The sequence below is a fragment of the Struthio camelus genome, chromosome 1 (assembly GCF_040807025.1).
Source record: "Struthio camelus isolate bStrCam1 chromosome 1, bStrCam1.hap1, whole genome shotgun sequence".
Classification (NCBI taxonomy): Eukaryota; Metazoa; Chordata; class Aves; order Struthioniformes; family Struthionidae; genus Struthio; species Struthio camelus.
Genome location: NC_090942.1, coordinates 153,661,512 through 153,682,695, shown reverse-complemented (window position 1 = coordinate 153,682,695; position 21,184 = coordinate 153,661,512). Strand labels below are relative to the sequence as shown.

General features: G+C 39.4%; 1 protein-coding gene across 1 annotated transcript in view; it reads right to left on the bottom strand.

Annotated features, from left to right (window-relative positions):
* Nucleotides 1–21,184, bottom strand: part of LOC104143367 (uncharacterized) — a 417,508-nt gene that overhangs the window by 184,573 nt on the left and 211,751 nt on the right. Inside the window, exon 7 of the mRNA XM_068925206.1 lies at nt 18,715–18,765. Coding sequence (XP_068781307.1) covers nt 18,715–18,765 — 51 coding nt within the window. The remainder of the gene's footprint in view (nt 1–18,714; nt 18,766–21,184) is intronic.

Below are 21,184 nucleotides of genomic sequence, written 5' to 3'. Positions count from 1 at the left end.
TGTAATTCTCATATACTGAAGGTCTTGAATTTAATCTAATGTTCAGCAATATTTTAAGGTCAGCACTGAAAGCGCTTGACCATTTGACCTGTGAACCACAGCCCAGAATGGAATGATCACATTGAATATTGGAATGGAATAATTCTAGGAAAATAACTTACAATTAAGTCTCCCTAAATGGAAAGCAGCTCTGATGAGTTCTCTTTGCTTTAGGGGACCTCGTATAATGGATCCACAATCAGAGGGCAGGGACAATAGCAAAGAGAAACAACTGTGGGGAACTATCAAGCCCATTGACTGGGTGAAACAAATCCATACGCTTAGTCCAAGTTCTTATAGAATCAAAGTAAATGGGCCAAATTCACAAAGTAAGTATGCCAACTTCAGCTGATGCTTGGGGTAGGTCTGACCAGCAAAAAGGTTGGTTGGTGGGAGCTAACGGTGGTACAGAAGAGATGCTTACAGCTCACCATCCTGGCTGAACTACATTCCTTCGAGGAGAAAAAGCATGAGGTTTGCTGCTTCAGTTAAACAGCCTAGATCTTTAGACAAAATATCTAGAGGTGAGTCTTCTGCAAGTCACTTTGTAGGATGATACCCAACACACATAAGGACTAATTAGCAGCAAGTAACATTGGTAAATCCTGCAATGTTGAAGGACTCAAGAGTCCAGCCAGTACTGCTACTGTAGAAACTTAAGAGCTCTGTGATGTCCTGGATATCTCTTGCTTTCTCCCCATGTCATGCTGTAATTGTGACTTCTGGTCTCTTTGCTTACAGTCTAAAGCTCATGCTGGGAGTCATTTTATGACCTATGATAAATGAGGGGGATGCTTTGCTAGACACATTGATTGCATAGTGGTCTGTGCTTAGAGGGATTGGACTTGACGATCCTCTGAGCCCCTTGACCTAGGGAAGGGCATTGGCAAGAAACATGGTGGAGTCCCTTCACCAGCAAATTCATCTCTAGGAAAAAGCAGCATGTACTGCACGTTCACCTGTCCAGGCTATCGGGGTTCACATAGCAGGTCTAGAGTACACAGTCCCCAACAGTGAGGTTTCTGCTGTTGGCTGCCAGGGCCTCCTAATGCCTAGATCTGTATTTGTGCCTCAGCTGCTTCCTAGTGTAAATCAGCATTAGGTTTGGGTGTGCAGAATTCCTCTTCTCTGCCCCGTGGCTTCCATACAAGACATGTGAACTCCCAGTGAACTGCTCAGGGTGTACCATGGACTTCCCCCTTCTGCAGGAAAGAGATGGCCAAAAAGCACCTTCCCTCATCGGAATGAACGACCCTGAGGTCTTTTGGGAATGTGTTCAGAAACCCCAACTTTTTGCACCCCCCTTTAAAGACTAATCTAAGTGCGAGGAGAATCTGCTCACTGGTGACATATGAGCGTGCAACTTTTGCATTGTGCCATCTGAAATTCCTAATTCAAACAATTGGAGGTCTTGTATGGATATTTTATTCTGAGAAACACTGCTCGCAGGTGATTACAGGTAAGCTGAGGTGCTGTTGAGGGCCCTGCAGACCTGGTAGCGGAGCCCTGTAAATAGTGCTTCATCATGCAAACGGAGATGTCACCTTTGTGCAGGCGGGTGGTGGTATGAGTGGGCTCTAGGCATCACTATCAAGATGAAGTGAGACAGCACTTGTGACAACTTAATGCTGACTGAGTAACATCAACACAAGTCTTCTTTTCTGTTGTAACTGTCTTCGGATGTCAGAAGATATGGATCTGAGATTGAAAAGACACTTTTGACAGCATAATGGCTGAAACAGTTTTGAAACATTTAAAGCAACAATAAAACGCAAAAAGGGAAAAAGGGATGAGGATAATGGGGTGCGGCTTCTCAAAGGACATGTGGCTTCATGTCTCTTTGAATAATTTTGTGGCTTCAAAAGTACTACCCTCTGAAACTGCAAGTCACATTTTTCCAGAAAAAGTCTATTACACACCCAGGCATCTTCTGAAGGTAGCATCTAGCTTTGTATCTTTTTGACTGTAATGTTTACCCGTTCTAGTTATGTTGGTCCCACTTGCACAGGCATAATCATTTTGAAAGATTTTTTAGGATGCTCATAGGTCAGTTGAACTGTTCAGCTTCCTGAGATCGCAACCCATTTCAAAACACATTGTAAAATGAAATAATAGACTTAGAAGTATGTACATTCATCATAGGAAAATAGAAGAGGGGTGCAGTCCTTTAAACACAGCGTCCAACAACTTGTCTCCTTGAAAAGTGAAGAGGTCTTGGCACGATTTTGGCTTATTGAAAATGAAGCAATAAAACAAAACTCTGAAACAGAACCCCGTTTTTCATACCTAAGCCCTCCATAGAACATCCTTCAATCCTCTATAGGAGTAACCCTCAGAAAGGAATCAATACGTATAAAAATGTGATTAATTTTGTAGCAAATTATGATTATATCAAAATTATAATTACAGTGATTCGCATTTTTACAGAATCCATGTTTCACCTGTGACTTTGTAATTGAAGACGTGTAATTTGTTTAGGATTCTTCTGTTTTTCATTTTCGTTTTTATTTTGTAGCATCAATACATTCAACTCCCCTCCACCATAATTTAAGAAAGTATTCATTGTTACAGTAGTTGAGCAAGAGCCTTTAAAAACAAAAAAAAAAAGCAAAAAAATGAAGAAAAGACTTTAAAATTTATGTGTAAAATTCATTCCAGGTTTGTTGTATTCATTACTTTGATGTGGAGTTCAGAGGCTGTATTAGTACTGTACTTCCACATTGCAGTGTGATTGGACTTTCAGAACACTATTCCACACAAATTAAAGGGTCCTTTTAAAAAAATGTGGTTTCAGATTTATGCTGTTCTGTAGGGAGTAAAGTAATTAAAACAAATTTAAAAATCATTAAGAGAAACAGATAGTGCTGGTTATTGTTTACCCTATTTTTTTTCCTCAAAACAGTTAAGCTTTCTTTTCTATTTAGCACATTAATACATTTTTCCTCTGTTAGAAATAAAACCTATAGGCCCAGTTCTGTCATGGCGGTGAGCAGGCAGTTGGATACGGTAATGCACGCCTGAAGCCTTCACCAAGGATGATAAGCCTGCATGAATTTTACGAGTCTCAGTATCAAGGTTGCCCTCGCCCAAGGGATTTAAGAATAAGGGGGGAAAAAAGAGAAGGCAGATGTATGAATAACTGGCATTGTAAATCTTCACCGTGGCAACCTACAGCTAGAAAAAGTCTGTGATGGGTTCATGACTTGAGAAGAAAGCGACACAGCAGAATGTGAATGGATTTTCTTCAGCTACTTAATACACTGCTTAGAGCAGCTTAAGGGTGTGCGTGTGAGAGAGAGTATGTGTGTGTGAGAGAGAGAGAGTGTGTGCATGTGTGTAAGGAGGGGGGCATCTGTGGAAATTTGTTAGAAGGAATTACTAGTGTCATACAGCTTGCTAGGGCTTTTTTTTTCTTTCTTTCTTTCTTTTTGGGGGAGGCTGTAGGGGAGGAGGAATACCATTTAGTTTCAGAATATAAATGACTAGATTTTGCTTGGGAAAAAAAAAAAGATGGTGGGGGAGGTGCACAGAATTATGCAGGCAACTAACAATGAGCAAATTGGACCCTTAACAATACAGCACAAGGTCATAGCGAAAGTCACCAGAGTGGGGTAGTGGGGGTGGCTGGTGGTAGAAAACAGATCATGATAAATAGCTTCCCATTTTGCAAAATCTGGTAGTTAATGAAAATAAGATGCATTTGAGTTGTCTGTGAACACCTGATTTTTTTCCCCTTTCTCTTTCTCTCTCGCTCTCTCTCTCAGGTCCTGCTGATGTATGAAAGCAAAGCACTGACTCTAATTGTGCAATTATAAAACGGAAATGATGCAGGTTTGGCAACACAGAGAAAGAAGGCAGCTCAATAACATTGTTTAATAACAAGCAAATAAAGCTCAAAGGGGAAAGAGGTGACTATTTCTGCTTTAGACTCATTAAGGAGCCTGAAACATATTGTAAAAGAGTGATATTTAATTATGGGCTGGACTGATAACATGGAGCAGGGCCTCACTGGGAGAAAGAGACCCTATGCTCCTAGGAGCTAGCAGCTCCAAACATCAATTACTGTGATTATCTACCCAGTGCTTAGAAAATGCGCCCGTCTCCCTGTTCCATCAGCGACCCGTAAACAGGCATTGCATAGGCAAATTTATGGGCACAGTCAGCTGGGGCCAGGTGGGAAAGCGAGCTTCTCATTGGTGACTTCTATGCAGAAGGAGGAAAGAAGCAAACGAAAGAAAAATCTGTCTTCTGCACTACTGAAAGAGCAATTTATTACAGAGCATTTGCAGGAGACAGCATTTGTTGCCCTGCTGCCTTTTTTGCCTCTGTTGGCTGTCTGAATGAGAAATGGGAGTATATTAACCAACTCATGGGTTACAGGAGACGGCTTGGCATGGTCCCATCAAACTTAGCCGTGCTCAGGCAGGCCAAAGGTCAAGAGAGCGTTAGCAGCCAAGATTTAGAACCGAGTGCATCTCTTTAACCTTAACTGCTGGGAATGGATGGAGTCACTTTATTTCTTTAGTCAGGAACTTGGTTGCAGTGAAAGATGTCACAAGCAGGAGGGTACCATCCTGCTTGGAGCAGACGTGAAAGTGTAGAGTGTAATGAGATGTAATATTCTTTAGGGGTCACATAGATAAACTTAAGAAACATCTTTGCTGGGCTGCAGCTCTGTGTTTACTATCCACCCTAGAGACTACATAGCTGTTTGGGCTTCTTTGTAAATATGCCATAGGCCAAAGAAATAGAGACTGCTGATGCAAAGTAGGTCCTACATCCAGCTGAAGCTATTTAGTCTTTCCATCTCTTTGCACCAACTTTATTTTCACTAAGCAAAATCCTTGGTAAATGCAGCGCATTAACAACCTATGCACTGAGGAATGCACAGATTCCCGTGATCTGGTTCACAGGTTTATTGCCTGTCCAGTTCTGCCACCAAGCTGGTACATGGCCTTGAGCAAATCATTTCAACCCTGAGTATGTCTTCCTCCTTTCCCATTTCTTGTGTACCTGTTGGGCTGTAGCATCCTTGAAATAGCAAGGTGTCTTGCTACACGTTTTGCAGTGCGCCCCATTTCACCTGTGATCCCTCTGGGCTACAAGCATCACTATCAGGCAAGGCAGAGAATGGTTTGGCCTTATACTCAATTCAGAAACTCACTCTGGGTTTGAATCCTTTCAGGCCATTGTGGTGCACTATGCACTGATTCATAAAGGGATCCATGCAAAGGATCGATTCTTGAATTATCGGTCAGAGTTATGTCACTTGCTTTTAAAAATGGTCTCACATGTATGCCCAGTCATACACCCAAACATGAGAGAAAACTTTTGCTCAGAAATTATGTCTAACATTCTGAAATTCTCTGAGACACTCAGAAATGTGGAGATTAAAAGGGAAATTTAGCTTGAAGTAAGGCCAAGATACACCCCATATGTGTATTGAAGTTGAGGTGTGTTTCACGGAATGGGATAACAGCCTTGAGAGCAGACCAGTTCTATCTATTCTCAGAAATGCATGCCAAATATTTAGACAGCTTTAGGGGGTCAACCTCTACGGCCTTCTATTGTGGCTACGCCCAAATTCAAAATGGCAGTTAAATAATGAGGCAAAGGGGTTCAAGCAACTTAAAAGTAAATACAGAATTCCTGGGACTGGGAGAGAAAATGAGTATTTGGCACAAGGCTGCTGCTTCTTCTGTTGGATGTGTACAGCGCTTAGCACGGTGGTGCTTAATCCATAACAGAGAATGAGTACAGAATTAGCAAAGCGTTTGTATGCTTAGGACAAATAAGATCTCCCTGGGCTGGTGTGAGACATCTGTATGGAGCCCCAAGTGCTGATGGTCCCTCTCACCATATACGTATACAGCCGTATACGTAACACTCCATTGTCCTGGTCAGAAACTATATAGACAGGACAGACCAGGACAGAAAATTTGAGAGATGCACAACTGAAAGGATGCAGTAAGTACAGTACAGACTGGTGCATTCCCAAATCAGAAAAGGATCGAACAGGTTTATAATATTAGCCTCTTATCAGGAAAAGGTGAGCATATACCATGCCAAGGAAAACTGCAGGAGGAATTCAGTCCAGTAAACTGGAAAGTCCAGTTTATCAGTAATAATGACCGGGTTGCGTGCTCTCAGCTCCCAAAGTAAGTGAGAGCCTTGCAGGGAGCTGCATATTCTTCTCCCATATCAGCAGCCGTATATTTCAAGTTAAAAGTAAATAGGTTGGGGAGTGAAAGATGTTGGAGAAGCTGACTGGTAAATAACAAGAAAGAGGCATTCCACAATACTCTCCCAGCTCTGAATTGTAAATACATAATCTATCCCTCCCCCACACACATGTAGTTGTATACACACGATTTCAAAGAGCTTGCAAATGCTTTGGTCAGGCACTGGACCACTAAAGATAAAGGGAACAATTAAGAATATTGCATAAAAATGAAGCAATTTCTTTGCATCTGCATTCACTATGGAGATGCCTTTCTCTGAGCCAATTATTTTCAGATAATAAACACAAGGCGATATCAGAGATCAAGTTGTCAGAAGAAAAGAATCTTAAAGAAATTGACAAAGAACAAAAAATCACTAGGACCAAGCACTATAAAAGTTCTAAATAAACATTAGAATGATCAATAAGAGGAAACATACACTTCTATCAAAAATAACCCTAAAATTTGAAAAGATTTTCAAAAAGGCATGCAGGCAACCTTAAGAATCACAGATCGACTGGCCTTACTTCAGCGTAAGATAAACCATCTGAAGTGATAAGTAAAAATAAAACATTCTAACAGATCATCATACAAGAAAATCAGAATGTCCTCGTCTCTTTGAAGAAATTGTGTACCTCTTAAATCTACCAAAACTCTTTGGCAAACAAAGAGGAGAGCAGAACTTTTCAGACAAGCTGCTTGGATTTTTAGAAAGACATTCCCTGACCAGTGGGCTTAAGGAATTAAGTTTCCCACCTCTCCCATCTTTCCCTACAGACTAGTCAGTAAAGTATGCTATGCTCCTAAAGCACAGGACAGAGGTGCACTTGAGTAGTCCCTGCTCAGATGAGTTTGTATACACTTCTACAAGAAAAACAAAGTTCTTTCACTCTTCCACTCAGAAGTGTCTTTTCCATCCATGGAAGAGACTCTCAACAATAGAATCATTTAATGTTTTAAAAATCAGATGTTTGAAATTTTTATTCCAAACAAAACTGCCCAAAGCAGGAAGGCCTGGCCAGATTTTTCTGTTTTTCTAAAACCTTACATTGTTTATTCTCAATATCTGTGCCGTAAATTTTTATTTACTGGTCAAGTAATACCATGGTTGTGCTTGGATTATGGAGTAGATATAAAGGATGGCCTCAGGGCATTCCTACGGTGTAAGCAGTGAAGTGGCCGAATGTTCTGCAGGCTAGCAGTGGATTCCCCAAATCTCTGTGCACCCAGATTGTGCTCATATTTATGCTTAACCTACTTTTCAACCACTTTTTGTGCCATCACTGAGCTTTTGTAGATGCACTACTGGGGGTAGGGAGGAATGCAAAAAAAAAAAAAAAGTGTTCCAATTCTGTAGCTATTCACCTGATTCTTTTGCAAATTTGGCCCTGTATTTCCTGTATTCACAAGCTGATAGACACTCAGGAGACTCCTAACTGCTAACATTCCTGTCAGCCATGTCCCAAAGAACAAAGGGAAGTTGAAGTATTTTTTAATTCTACCCTCTCAGCTCATCAACGCTGAGTTTACATAAAAATGTAAAAACATTACGCTACACACACTGCTAATAATCAGAAACTAAAGCTTTGAAGTTTCCTTATTTCCTAGCTACTACCATGACAGATGCTTGCCAGAGAAAACTCAGGGGGCATTTGTTAGCAAGCATTTTGGCTAAGAATAGTGCCCATTGTGCCACTTAATATTTCAGCTATCTCTAGTGTAATCAGGGAACAGCAGTTACTTATTTATCTCACGTCTTGCTCCTTGCTAGCTACCTACTATCGCCAGCATGACCTCTGAGGCACACACATTAATTTTACCTCAGTATTTCTATAGCATCAATTAATAAAAACTGACTATGTTTTCAACAAACGCACATGTACTGATAAATGAGGGTCCTGACTTAATTGCTCTGTAAATTAAGAGCTCACAGTAGTGACAATAGAGAATAGTTTTAATATTTAAAAACTCATTAAATTTGTGTACATTTTGAATAATTAAAGTCACACGGCCACTTTAAAGAGCTAATTTAAGTTTAATTCTTAAATGTATATCACAGAAAAACTTGATCTGTTGAAAATTATAGATTAATTTTCAGAACAACTTAATTCTGTTCTATTATTTCCCTGAAATTCTGCATTTATTTATATATTTATCTGCCCCCTTCTGCCTGCCAGAAATTCCTTGTAATGGCAGTTCTGTGACAGTGGGACTAAACTGTACTTGTGTCAGATATCTACCCATACAAATCAAGAAAATCTGAAGTTAATAGCAATGTGTTTTTCTCTTTTCTTTTCTGCGTTGGATCATGACTTCATATTTTAATCCTTTAGATCTCTATCAGATCCATTTATTAGATTTAAATAGTGGGTGTTTTGGAGAAAACAATTTTTTTTTGTTTATGACTTGCAGCTGTATAAAGATGCAGACCAAATGCCCAAGCATGCATTATTTTGACAGGTTTTTAAAGAGTCTATGGAAACCATGGGTCCTTTCAATTATGCAAACTCATGGGACAGTCAAAGCTAAACCTTCAAACTTTCAATACTGTTTCCTTTTCCTCTCAGAACACTTATTTTTAAAAGTCAAGCAGTATTTTAAAGGATAATATCCGATTTCCTGACGGTCAGCTAAGAGTTCTAAGGACCGACAAAAAATCGATTAACTGCCTCACTTGATTACTTTTGTGGAGTTCTAGGGGACAAGCCAAAAAAGAAAACTGGTTCCCTAGCTTAAGATCCTGCCCCGAATAGGGCAGAAACAAATCTTAGTTACAGCAATTCACCTTTGTGCCGTTAACTTTTCTTTCTCCTGTGGCTCATATGTCAATCTTCATATTGCTACTAGTATTTAATCAGTGATTAAGCTGCCATAGAGTAAATACAGACAGATTGTGCTGCAACATTTCTATGTTCTCTCAACATTATGAAGTGTAATATTCAGGTAGGTGCTTAGATATCAAAGTGATAGACACTTAATACCTAAAATAAATAGAATGATTCTTGCTGAATCGTTGCAAAGCGACTTAAGTGTCTAGCTGTAGACAAGGAGATGGATTGTTGTTCACTGACTTTATTAAAGAGAGGACAAGAGTGCGAATGTTATGTGGCTATCCACATACATTTTCAAAATTATTTCCCTTTTATGCACTGATTTTGTAAGAAGATTCTGGGAAAACAAGTTCTGTGAGAGCAAAGGGCCAGGTATGACCTCCAAAACACCACATTTAAACTACTGTTTTTGAATTTTCACAGAACATACACTCCAAACTGTTATTTCTGAGTAATCCTATAGGAAAATATGATTTCTGAAGTTATTCAGGTGGACAAAAAACATGTCACATTACTTATATCTACTCAAAATAGCTCGCATTTTGATTATGGAACACTTAAAGTGCTCACAGACTTGTCAGCAATTATTTACGGTGATCTTGTCTCTAATGCCAAATATAGAGGTGATGTAATCCCTCTACTTCTCTAAATCTCTTGCTTATTCATTCAGATTTCATACTTCAGCCCTTCTAATGACAGTGCTACACGGGAAAGTTATAGTCCAGTGATTCTCCACTGTAACCCCACGTCTTTTTCAGCATCACTGCTTCTCAGAGCAGAATCTCCCACCCTAGCCAAATGGCCAAATGGCCAATTCTTCATAGAGGAATGCAGCAAGAAAATGTATTTTATTTGAACTGGTTTCCAGCTTCCCAAGTGGTACTAACCTCTCTAAGGAATAATGCTGTACTCGTATCACTGCTCACTTCTCCTCCAGTCTTTGTGTCATCTACCAGCTTTGTCAATCACCAGTTCATGTATTCTCCCTGGTAGTTCATAAGATGTTAAATAGTGAAGGGTCACAGCTTATCTTTGTGAGACCTTGCTAGAAACATACCAGTTACAGCAATATTTCTTGAGACTGGTGAACTACCTTTAATCTACTCAACATGTGCCCCATGTATTTTATATTGCTTTATTTTAGTAATTTTATTTTGTGCAGGTCAAGTGAAAAGCCTAACCTATATATAAGTCTATCATGTTAGTTACCTGTAGTAACCAAACTTGTCATCTTTCTGTACCATGAAGTTCAGAGGTTGTGATTAGCAGATTCATGATTTGACTGAGCCATATGTCAGCTTCTTCTCTATGGTACAAAAGAAACAAAAGCTACAAAGGCTACTTGGAGGCCTCCTGACTTTAGGTATTGAGAATTTTATCCTGACCATGATAATTCCTGGCTTTCCTGCTTATGCATACCCCCTGGATAAGGGAAGGGAAGGCAAAACAACTGATCCTTCAGCCTGCTAATGAATCCACTTCTCAGTTTTCTACTAGGAGCAGAATTGTATTTAATCTAGACCTTTCTTTCTCTGCTGAGTGATATTCTATGCGGAAATTTGCGAACAAAAAATAAAAACTGAGAGTAAACCAGAAATGCAACAAAATAAATTCTAAATGTACCTTTTGTACTCAGGTCTTCATCATTTTTTCTCCTTCTTTCAAAATCTAACGGTTTTCCTCAGCTTAACGTGAGAACAGCCTACACGTTAAGTTCTTGAGGATAAGTTTTTAAGGCCCATGGCACGTGTAGTAGTTTTGTTATTCCATGTAAAATGCTGAATTTTCCCAGTCAAATTCTTATAACAGTTATAAAATTTGGAGATCCTTGGCTTGGAAACAGTGAGGAGAATTAGAAAACTGATATTCTTTGTGCTATTGCACAACACTTGTGCTTAAACCGTGTATATGGTGGTGATACCATTGTGATAGATTGTGAGGCCACATGATAGCTGGCAGCTTTCAGTGGTACGTGCCAGAAAATAAGAAAGAGAAGAGCACATTAGACAGCTGATAGTGCAGGGGGAGTTAAGCAGGCAGACTCCAAGAAGAGAGTCAACCAAGAAAAATGAATTAACATCATATTTTTGTGAAAATTGCTTAAGATCTGTAATGTCACAAATTGGTCTATTAGCTCAAGCTTTGTCCGTGAGATAGCGTTATTAGTGAAGGGTGCATCTTAAGATCAGCCTGAGATTTAGTTCTAGCGTGTGTTTGGCCTTTTTCTGCAGCTTCTAGGCGGACTGTGGGGGACCTATAGGGGGACCTATATGCAGACACCCAATGCTCGTGCAGAAATCCCCTCTTGTGTCACAACTCTGGGGCCTTACATGGAAAAGTGGAATATTTACAGTGTCTGGTAGCACTTTGCTGAGCACTTGGATTTTTTGAATAATATCTTATGCACTTAACTCTTTGTTGGTTGCACTCTACTTAGGTAACGAGATATGTCAAAATCATATATAAAGTAATAAGGCTGTATAGTGTTACCTGATCTAATGCGTTTAATTCAATCAGCAGAGAAAAAAATGTATTCAAAATAACAGCTTGGAAATGTGTTTAATGTATGTAGCAAATAGTATGAAACATACGAATATACAAAAGATACTATAGGGATAAGAAATGAACAAGGCTAAAATCAAATAGGATTTATGAGACTCTGATGGAAAACTTATTTTCTACGGCTTTTTGAGCCATTCTATGGGAAAGGTGCAATTTTCTATTAGGTGCTAGTTTTCAAATTTTACAGTCATAGACTGTAACCCAGGCCATGTAAGACCCAGTGAAAGAACTTTGACAGGTGAATAGACAGATATATATTTTGTATGTTACTCAGTAGGATGCCTCCATAAGGGTCATTGAACGAAAATAGAAGCAAGAGATTTGCTAATATATATTAGAAAATGGAACCTTTGAATCAGCCAAGCATGCTTCATTTAGAACAGGTTTTATACAATATTTTCTTTGCCTTTTTTACTTTTTCCTTTAACAATGTTGTTGTCCTACACTGCTCTCCTTCAGCATTTTCCCTGCTCTAGTATATCCAGACCAATCTCTTAGAAGCCCATCAAAATCTTCACAGCTTATCATAGCTCATTTACATATTCACATATGATATCATAATGTTGCCAGGAAAAAATAATAACATTCACTGACCAAAATAAATTAACATTTACTTTAAAAAATAATGATGATAATATGTGAAGATGATATACATGTGGGTGTGTGCATGCATGTATATGAATATGTTATATACATACATAAATATAATTTATATATTATATATAAAAATATATATAAAATATATATTTGTATTTGGCATTTGCTGTCCCACCTTCTCACTGGCCATTACCAGTCCAGTAATGGATCTTGCTGTGCATTAAAATTCCCACTGTGGTCCATTACGACTTCCTTCATTAACAGCTCTGTTGCTTCATGAGCTATTGTGATAGGCATGACATCGATTAGAGACACTAGATACACATTAGCAACATCACAACATGCATAATAAACAAGATGTCCGTTAGCATATACTAAAAATGGAAGCAGAAGTGTGTAACCCACCAAGAACCTCCGTGTTGGGGTTTGGAGAGCATCCCCCCATCCTGGGGGTTTGGCTGCTGGGGCTTGCGGCTGGTGCAGCCCCTGACCCTGACCCGTGGGCACCCACCTGGCCCATCCCTAAAGCCCCCAGGGCTGGAGCTGCCCCAGCTGCCTCCGGTGCCCTGCTCCCTGGGGATGGTGGAACTGGCCCAGCACTGCCTCATCAGGAGCATCCCCAGCACTGGCCTGGGGAGCCCCTGGCCTGTGCTGCGTCCTGGTGGTCGATCGGCCAAGCCGTAGGAAATCAAAGGATCTTCGCAGGAAATCAAAAGTTTTTTTTTCCCCTTGCAGTTGACTTGTTTCAGTGAAGAAGAGACAAAACAAGGTGCTCCCAAACAAGCAGCACTTTGTGGCAGCCTGCATCCTCAGTATCCCCCTCCTATAATTCTTCCACGTCAGCAACAGCTCCTTTGGCGATGGTTGTCTCTGAGGCCTGATCAACGCCCACTAAAACTAATGGGAAACTTTCTGTTGACATTAATGAACTTTAACTCAGACTTTAAAACCCAGGAAGCAGAAACGTGACAGTTGCATTGCTAGAAACAGATGATTATCTTTGGGGCAGTTAGCTTCCAATGCACTAACCTTGCCTTGGGAGTATGCAACTCAGAGTAGCGTGAGGAGTATTGGTTCCCTTAGCACTGCAGTTCTTGGGTGAACAGAGAAGCAACAGGCTCCTCAGCCAAGAGAAATGTTATGTCAATGGTCTAACCCATCAATGAATGTTTTTAAGAGGCCGCTAACACAAGCAAGAGAATGAATTCTCATCCTAATGCCGCTGTAACAACAGGAACTCTTCTGAGAGAGCTCAGAGAAGGTATATAACATAGCAGGAGCTCAAATTAGAAAAACTGGAAAAAAAGAACTGAACAGAGACAAAGATTCTTAAAGTGCAAAAAGGATAAAGAAAGTTAACAGTGTCCTGCACTTACAGCTCGGCTTGATGGAAGTACAAGCTTTAACTTGAAATTGGCACAGAGAATAGAGAACCTTTACTGCGGCTGTTTATACTACCTCCTAGCCCCTTTGCTTTAACACTCTCAAGGCCTATGTGACCCTCAGTGACTTTAAGCACCAACAGGCTCCCAAGCTGAGCATTGTTTTTGTCTCGTTGTATTTACCTTCATCAGGGGTGTTGCTTAATGTTCAAAATTATTTTTCAACACAGATCCCAAATTTCTTCCTGCCTTGTCTCCCCTGATCTACCAAAATCTTAGTATTGGCATATTCCAGCTCTTACAATCAACACTTGCTCGTTGGACTGAATCTATCCAAGGCAGGGTCATTAAAAGCTCTGTAGCTCTCACTCCTCTCTAATTAAATTATTTTGCTGTGTACAAATTACAGATAAACTGCTCACCTTCCGGTATTCCTGGTATTCCATCTTCTCCTATTTTAACTTGCCTGGACTCTGGCAAAATCGGTCCTTACCTTCTCTCATATTCCTACTAGAATTCACTGTCCAAAGTATGTTGTACAACCTACTTTTCTCTACATTCCTCCAGAAATATCATGAGAAGGAGAATGAGTGGGACAGAGGGAGGGATTTTTCTTCTCCCAGAAATCACCTAGCCTGACACTGCAAACCAGTGCCTTACCCTCATCTGAGGCACTTTGCTGTCATTTATTAAAGCAGTCACAAAAAAGATGCAGAAACTCTGTGTGGAATACATCCATCTTTCTTCCTTTATTTTCAGTTGGTTCTTTGTATATCTAGTGTAATCCACTGATTACAAGGTTGCTGCAATCTGTTTCTTTTTTCTGTGTTAACCCCTGAAAGTGCTGTGCTTGGAACAGAAAAGGTTAGCAGATGAACTGCTAGATTTTTAAACTGTTTGAAAGACATATACTTGCATATAGGATATGTTCTCTATATGGGAAAAGTGCTTGAAGACTGAAAAGTTCCACACAATTTCCAGCTTTTCATTTTTTCTGGGGAGCTTTGTGGTGTGAGATCTCAAATCTCATCCACTGTGACCCTGGGGGAGACAGAGATCAACCTCCGTTCCCTTTTAGCCCCCGCTAAAACGCGTGTGAACGGTGCTACTTCCAACATAGGCACTTTTCCACTGCGCCACGAATTGAAAATGCCAAGCCTATTTCACAAAAGCAACCACATACAGAGCAGCTGGTGACCCTGTGATTAGTAAGCTGAGCTCCACTTAGGCCAGGAAGCGCTGCGTGGCCCGTTCCAGCGACCTTCCTGTTCTCAGAGCTAGGTGCTGGCCTGCACAACCCAATTCACTGCTTCTTGTTCACTGTCCCTCCCTCCCGATCAGGGTCACAAGTATCTGTTTTTTTCAAATGCCATTCTGCTGCATGCTTCCACCTTAAATCACTCAGGAGGCTGATAAAAGAATAAGAAAGAATGTAGTAGCCAACATTAAAGAACTTTCTTGCAAATTGTAGGTATCACACTAAATCTTTACAGTATTGTATCACACCGCTGCTACGCTCAGAGTTTCCAAATCCTAATTATTAAGAAAAAAAAAAAAGGCAGATTTTATCTGTTAGGGATGGTTTTTCGATTGAGTGACAAGAAAGAGTTGAGGGAATTATTATTTTCTTAATCTAACAAACTACACGTGTGTTCTCCTGGTTTTGACATGCTCTGTGGGGATTGGAGGACTTAAGAAAAAAAAACAACAAAAAAGAATGAATGAATGAACAAAAGGGAGAGTGAGTTTTACAGTTTCTTTTGTTCTGAATGCATACTTGTCAGTGAAAATAACTTAAAACCGTTGCGTTGAAATTTTTGTCCTTAAAATCATTCAACATGCATATAATTGTGAAGCTCAGGAAAATATTTGAAGCAGTACACAAGAGCCATAAAAATTACAGCAGAGGTGCAGCGCATGTCTATGGCTTATTCCCTAAAAAAGTATTGACAAACAAAAAATAATAATATAATGTCAGTTTCTGTCAGTGCCGTGGCATATTACACAGCATCATCATTCAAATTAAATGATAAAGCAAGGTAGCCCAGAGATTTGGAATGGCACAACTAATTAATCCCAAGATAGATGATGTTTCAATAAATGAACTGTTTTGAATTAAAAAAGTGGTAGTAGAAATATTTAACTAAGGGGACTGGGGCCATTATTGAAATGATGTCATACAATCTGGGAGGCATTGTCATGTTCAGTAAATTAGCATGGCCTAACCACAGCAGAAAATTTCCTTGAGCTGCAATAAAGACTAAATGCTTTCAGACTCCCATGATCCTTTGTAGTCATCATTTTAAAGCACTGCCTTAGTGAGCTAAACCTGTAAAGTTTTCTTTTGAGCGGCTGTGAGTTGATTAGATCTATTTCAGCCTAGTAGTGGTAATAGGCTCCTCTCTGTGAAACTGCTTAGCCTCTGCTCCCCTGGCAGCTGGAGAAACTGGAATTAATCAGGTCTGCTGGGGACTTCTTCAGCATCTCCGCAGGCCAGCGACTCTGGAATCATTTACTACAGAATCTTACTGTCAACTCTTTGTCATTTAGGCTTTTGATTATGCTTGCTTTCTTCAGAAAAAATGGAAATGGGTGACAGATTATCCTAATGCAGAATTTCACTAGTTACTTTTATAGGCATCCATTATCCTCCTTTGTACTGTCCATAAAAAGAATGTAGGTGGGTGCAAAGATTTTCGGGGGCAGAGAGATGAAGAATACGCTATTGAAATTAACATATTTATTCTAATTAAAATATGTTTCTTTCCAATAAAGTGATCCTCCCCCTTGAAATAACTGCATATTGTTTCGCCACTGGTACAATATCCAGATTTTTTTCACCTTTCCTTAAAAATCAATAGCTGGGGAAAAAATCTTGACTATCACTACTTACAGTGTTACTGTCCAATAAAAAGACTTGCTACTAAATATACTATAGATTCAGCCTGATTTTTAGAGATGCATTAAATATGAGCCTTAAGAATAAATGCATATTTACATAGACTGCTAACTACTTTAAGCTTCAATGAGAAGAATGTAAACAGAGTCAACACTGAAAAAAGACAATTAAATTTATCTTCTTCTCAGCATTTCATCCTACAAATACATGGTTCTAGGGACTCGATGCTCTGTCAATGAAGTCAATGGGTAGTCTGGTGCAGTCCTGAATGAAATCATGATCTCTTTTGACATTTGAAATTTCTGCGTCTCATATTGTAATATTCTGCACATTTATATAAATCGTTTTATTTATATGAGAAGTAATACTGCATGAAATTCTGAGAATCAAGCTTTTCATAGGTGGCACAGAGAACTATTATAGAGCAAAAAATTGAAAATTCTATCAAAACTGGTTACTTAGATGAATCTTGTGTTATACACATATAGGCATTTAATAACACAAAGCTATATATACACATTTTGATGAATAGTCTTCATCACGCTAAGGACTTTGGCAAAGGATGCTACCCCCCAGCAAACAATAAAGGAAATAAATTTTTTAAAATGTTTTTTGTATTCCTTTTTGTTTCTTCTTTGTTGCTGTTGCTTAGTTCAATTTCATTCCAGAAAGCAGATATAAACAGGAGTTGCCGTAACATGTTAAATACACTGAAATTTTAAAACAATGCCTGAAATTTCTTTTAATAACCCTGTTTTTAAAAAGTAGGCATTCAAGCTCTAACAAGTGAAGAATGGCTGTACTGTATGAATGCCAAAATGCCAAAACTGTTTTATTATTAATATCCTGTATAATTCTGAGAATTACAGAAACAGACAACAGCCTACACAAGTTTATCTCAAAATAGAGACAAGTCTTTCTCGTTATGTTCTTTTAATAGACTTTGTAACTGCAACAAGCTTGAACTCTAGAGCGATGAGATATGAAGCACATGTATACTCCATATACTGCCTAAATTTCTCACTTGTCCTTGTCTGTTTATATCTGCTTGATTCCCAAACTTGTGACACCAAAAACCAGAGGTCTGATTTTCTTCTGCTGACAAATTAACATGCTAGTTCATACAGGCTGAGCTCAGATGTGGAGCAGTGCGGTTACATAAGTCAGTTTAAAGGAGCTGTAGTTTCTTTGCCTAGTTTCCTACTGGGAGTGGGGGCTGTGGCTAGAAACGACTCACAGCCCAGATCTCATTCTGCAGCTACCGGGTTTGCTTTTGTAAGGATGCACACTGTCATGATGTTGCCCTTGCATTGCTTCCCCTCATGTTATACCCCATAGCGGGGGCTGCTTTTTAGTCCCTTTCCAGTGAGAGGGCACCATGCCCAGGTGATCTCTGGAGAGCTCACCTGCTTTGCTCACTAACCATCCCACTGTAAAACACCTCTTACTCCCTCCTGCTAACAGTCGGGGCCAAAAAACCCAGCCTTTTCCCTCACATTCGCATGTAAATGTACTACTGGCCATGAGGCAAAGGCAGTTTGGCACTGTCCCTTCCGCAATAAAGTATACAGCTGGCAAAACTGATGCAATGGAGATAGAAGGACACTCACTAATTGAGCCATTTAACACAAAGTGGCACGTCACCTGGAAAGCACCCAATCGTAATGCTGCATCTTAATATGCATAGAGTCTTCCTCACCCTTTCAGAAAAAAGAAAGAGAAGTAGCTAAATTGCAGCTGTTTGGTGTCTAAATTGTGAGAACTACCAAAAATCCGAAGTTTTATGTGCTAATAAATAATCTGAGTCTGAAAAATCACAGACAGTTAAACACACTAAATAGGTCAGGTTTATTCTGTTAATGTTCATGTTCATGTTCTCTTTCTCTATTGAGTACTTGCCCTTCTTTTATCCTTAGACTACTGTGGTTATTTGTCAATGACAATTTGTTGAGTTTGGATGTGTTCCTCTTCTCAAGAAAAGGACTTCAGGTTAGATCTATACAAATATTGAGGCAGCTAACCTTGGGAAGTGTCCACTGACATCACCATTCTTAGCTAATTGCAGACGTTCAGGACTCAAGTAGTAAATATTTAACAAGGAGGGGGCAGTGTCTCTCTCTTCAGTATGCCTCCCAGGTACGCAAGATACTGTGTTATTTTAAACAAGATGCAATATATCTTACCCAAGATCTGCCAAACTGTGTGCTGCAGATGTCCAAAGCAGATTTCAAATCCTATCAAACACATGTGAAAAGCAAGTACTATAAAGTTGTTACTTCAAAATACAAAGTAGTATGAATCTTCTTTCTATATTGTTAACAAACAATATACGTCTTCTTTTTAACAAACAATTCTGTTAAAAATTAACAAACAATTCTACATCTTCTTTTCCATACAGCTTAATTTATATCACAGCTATATATTGTAATATGAATTGTTTAGGGAAAAACCCACACAGCACAACTGCTTGTCCAGCACAGCACAGCCTTACACCCATTAGGATGCAAGAAAGTCTGAGGAGAACAGGAAGGGTATTGTACCAGAAGGGTATGAACCAGGAGGAAAACCCTAAGCAAAGAACTACGTTCAGGATTTTATTACTGAGGCATGCAACATTAAACTCTTAACTTTCTACTGAAATCTCATAGCTCATAGACTGAGAGCACACAGTTGCAATACTTCCCTCATTGCGTTTTTAAAGAACATAGTGCAGTCGAAAAAAAATCTTTTCGGTGTTTGGCCTCTGTAGCAGCAGCAGCAGTTTTCCATGCTTTTTATTCCAATAGCATGCACATGGACAATCATGCAACTCCTGAAAGCCTGGATTTTTTTCTATTGATAATGTTTAATAAGTAGATACAGTAAAGAAATAAAGGAGACAGACATTGGAGCTTAAAAATAAAAGGGAGTAATTAAGAAGGGTGAGACTTTTGAACTGAATTGCTCTAGATGAACTGGGAGAGGTGCAAATCAGTCATTACAAAAATTATATAATTTTAGGTCTTAGGTTAAGTTCCGTGAACTGTTTAATGTCATAATTGGCTGCTGCCAAAGTCGTCAAGTTGAAAGAAGCTTTAAGTTTAAAATGTCATAAACTCTCCGCATAAAGATTTATATAACACAGGTGTCTGACCTACCACCACGTGGCCGGATATATTTGTTATGTCTTATTTGACTTTTGCAAAGTGAAAAAAAAAAGACTAGGGAAAGGAAATGTACATGTTCTGGACAATATCAAAACATTTTGAATCTAGTCTGATACTTGCATGATGTATTCAGAAATTTGTGATAAACATAGTTGTTTCTTATTAAAAAACAAGATTTGATTCTCTTAGTGGAAATTTCTGTGTTTACTATGATGAAGGCGGTTAATGTCAAACCTCAACAGTGTGTATTTAACAAAGGTTCAAATGGAACATTTCATAAACCAAGCAAACTCTGAAGTCTGCAGCCATTCAATGGCTCTAACCCATAGATATCTACCCTGCAGGAATTTCTTTATACTAATGATCAAAAGCATGGCTATAGTTAGTTATATCTGCTTATTAAAATGTAGAGTCAAATTTTTGTGTCATTCACTGGCCTAAAGAAAGGATAATGCCTGCACTGGATGCTGTGGAGAATTCAGGGGGACACAGCAATGAAACAGCATCTTGTAAGACAAAGCAGAAGGTAACCACTGCTACAGGCAAAGCCATTCAGCTTGGTGAGCTAACGTGCAGAAAGATATAAACAACAGTCCTGTATTCTTATTTCATACACCTCTGTTAGCTTAAAAAAAAGGTGATCATACAGGCATGTAGAGGAGGGGACGAAACACAAATATCCTCCCATTTTAATGTGAAGAAAGAAGGACTTCTCAAATCAGCAGTCTTTCTGCTCTCCTGTAGCTCCTCTGATTGAGTTGTGAAACATGTACGGGGCCAGAAAGAGGTGGGGAGAGGAGAGGAGGATATATGACTTAAGGTTTGATGGCCTATGAAGCAGCCTGCTCTTCATTTGCAATCACATAGGTAGGACTATGTTCCAGTTACTTTTTGTGGGGAAACTAAAAAGTAGACAAGAAATTATTTCCAACTGCTGTGAGGGTGGGAGACGATCCGTTCCTGGCCAATGGAGTACTAGCTGGAGCTTCACAGACAGCTAGTTAGCCATGTGTTTCTTGTTTCCAGACATTTGTACGATGGCCCATTGCAAAGAAAAGCCTGAAGCCAGTAGGCATCTGCTAACTGTGCAGTAATCATATTGTGAAATCATCCAAGGTCGCATTTATACCGGAGTTCTACTTAAAATCCCTCAAACAACTACACCGCTTTCCAAGTTCTTTCACTTTTCCAGGTAAGTAACAACTTAGCAGCCATAGGACTCTTACAGGGAAGAAGAGGAGGGTTACACACTTCTAAACAGGAGAAGTGACAGTCACAAAACAGGTTTATTTAAATGACATCCTTTGTATAAATGCACTGAAAATCAAAGGTCTTAGAAAATTGTCAGTCTGTCCACATTTCCCTTTTCTTCCTCTTCTTCTTACTTCACTCCTGTTAATTAGCCCGCTCCCAGCCTGCTGCATTTCTGAGCTGTTGTTTTTGTCACTGGGACCTTTCCGCTTCGATCTTTTTAGAAGTCAAACTTCCTAAAGCCTGATTTTTTTTC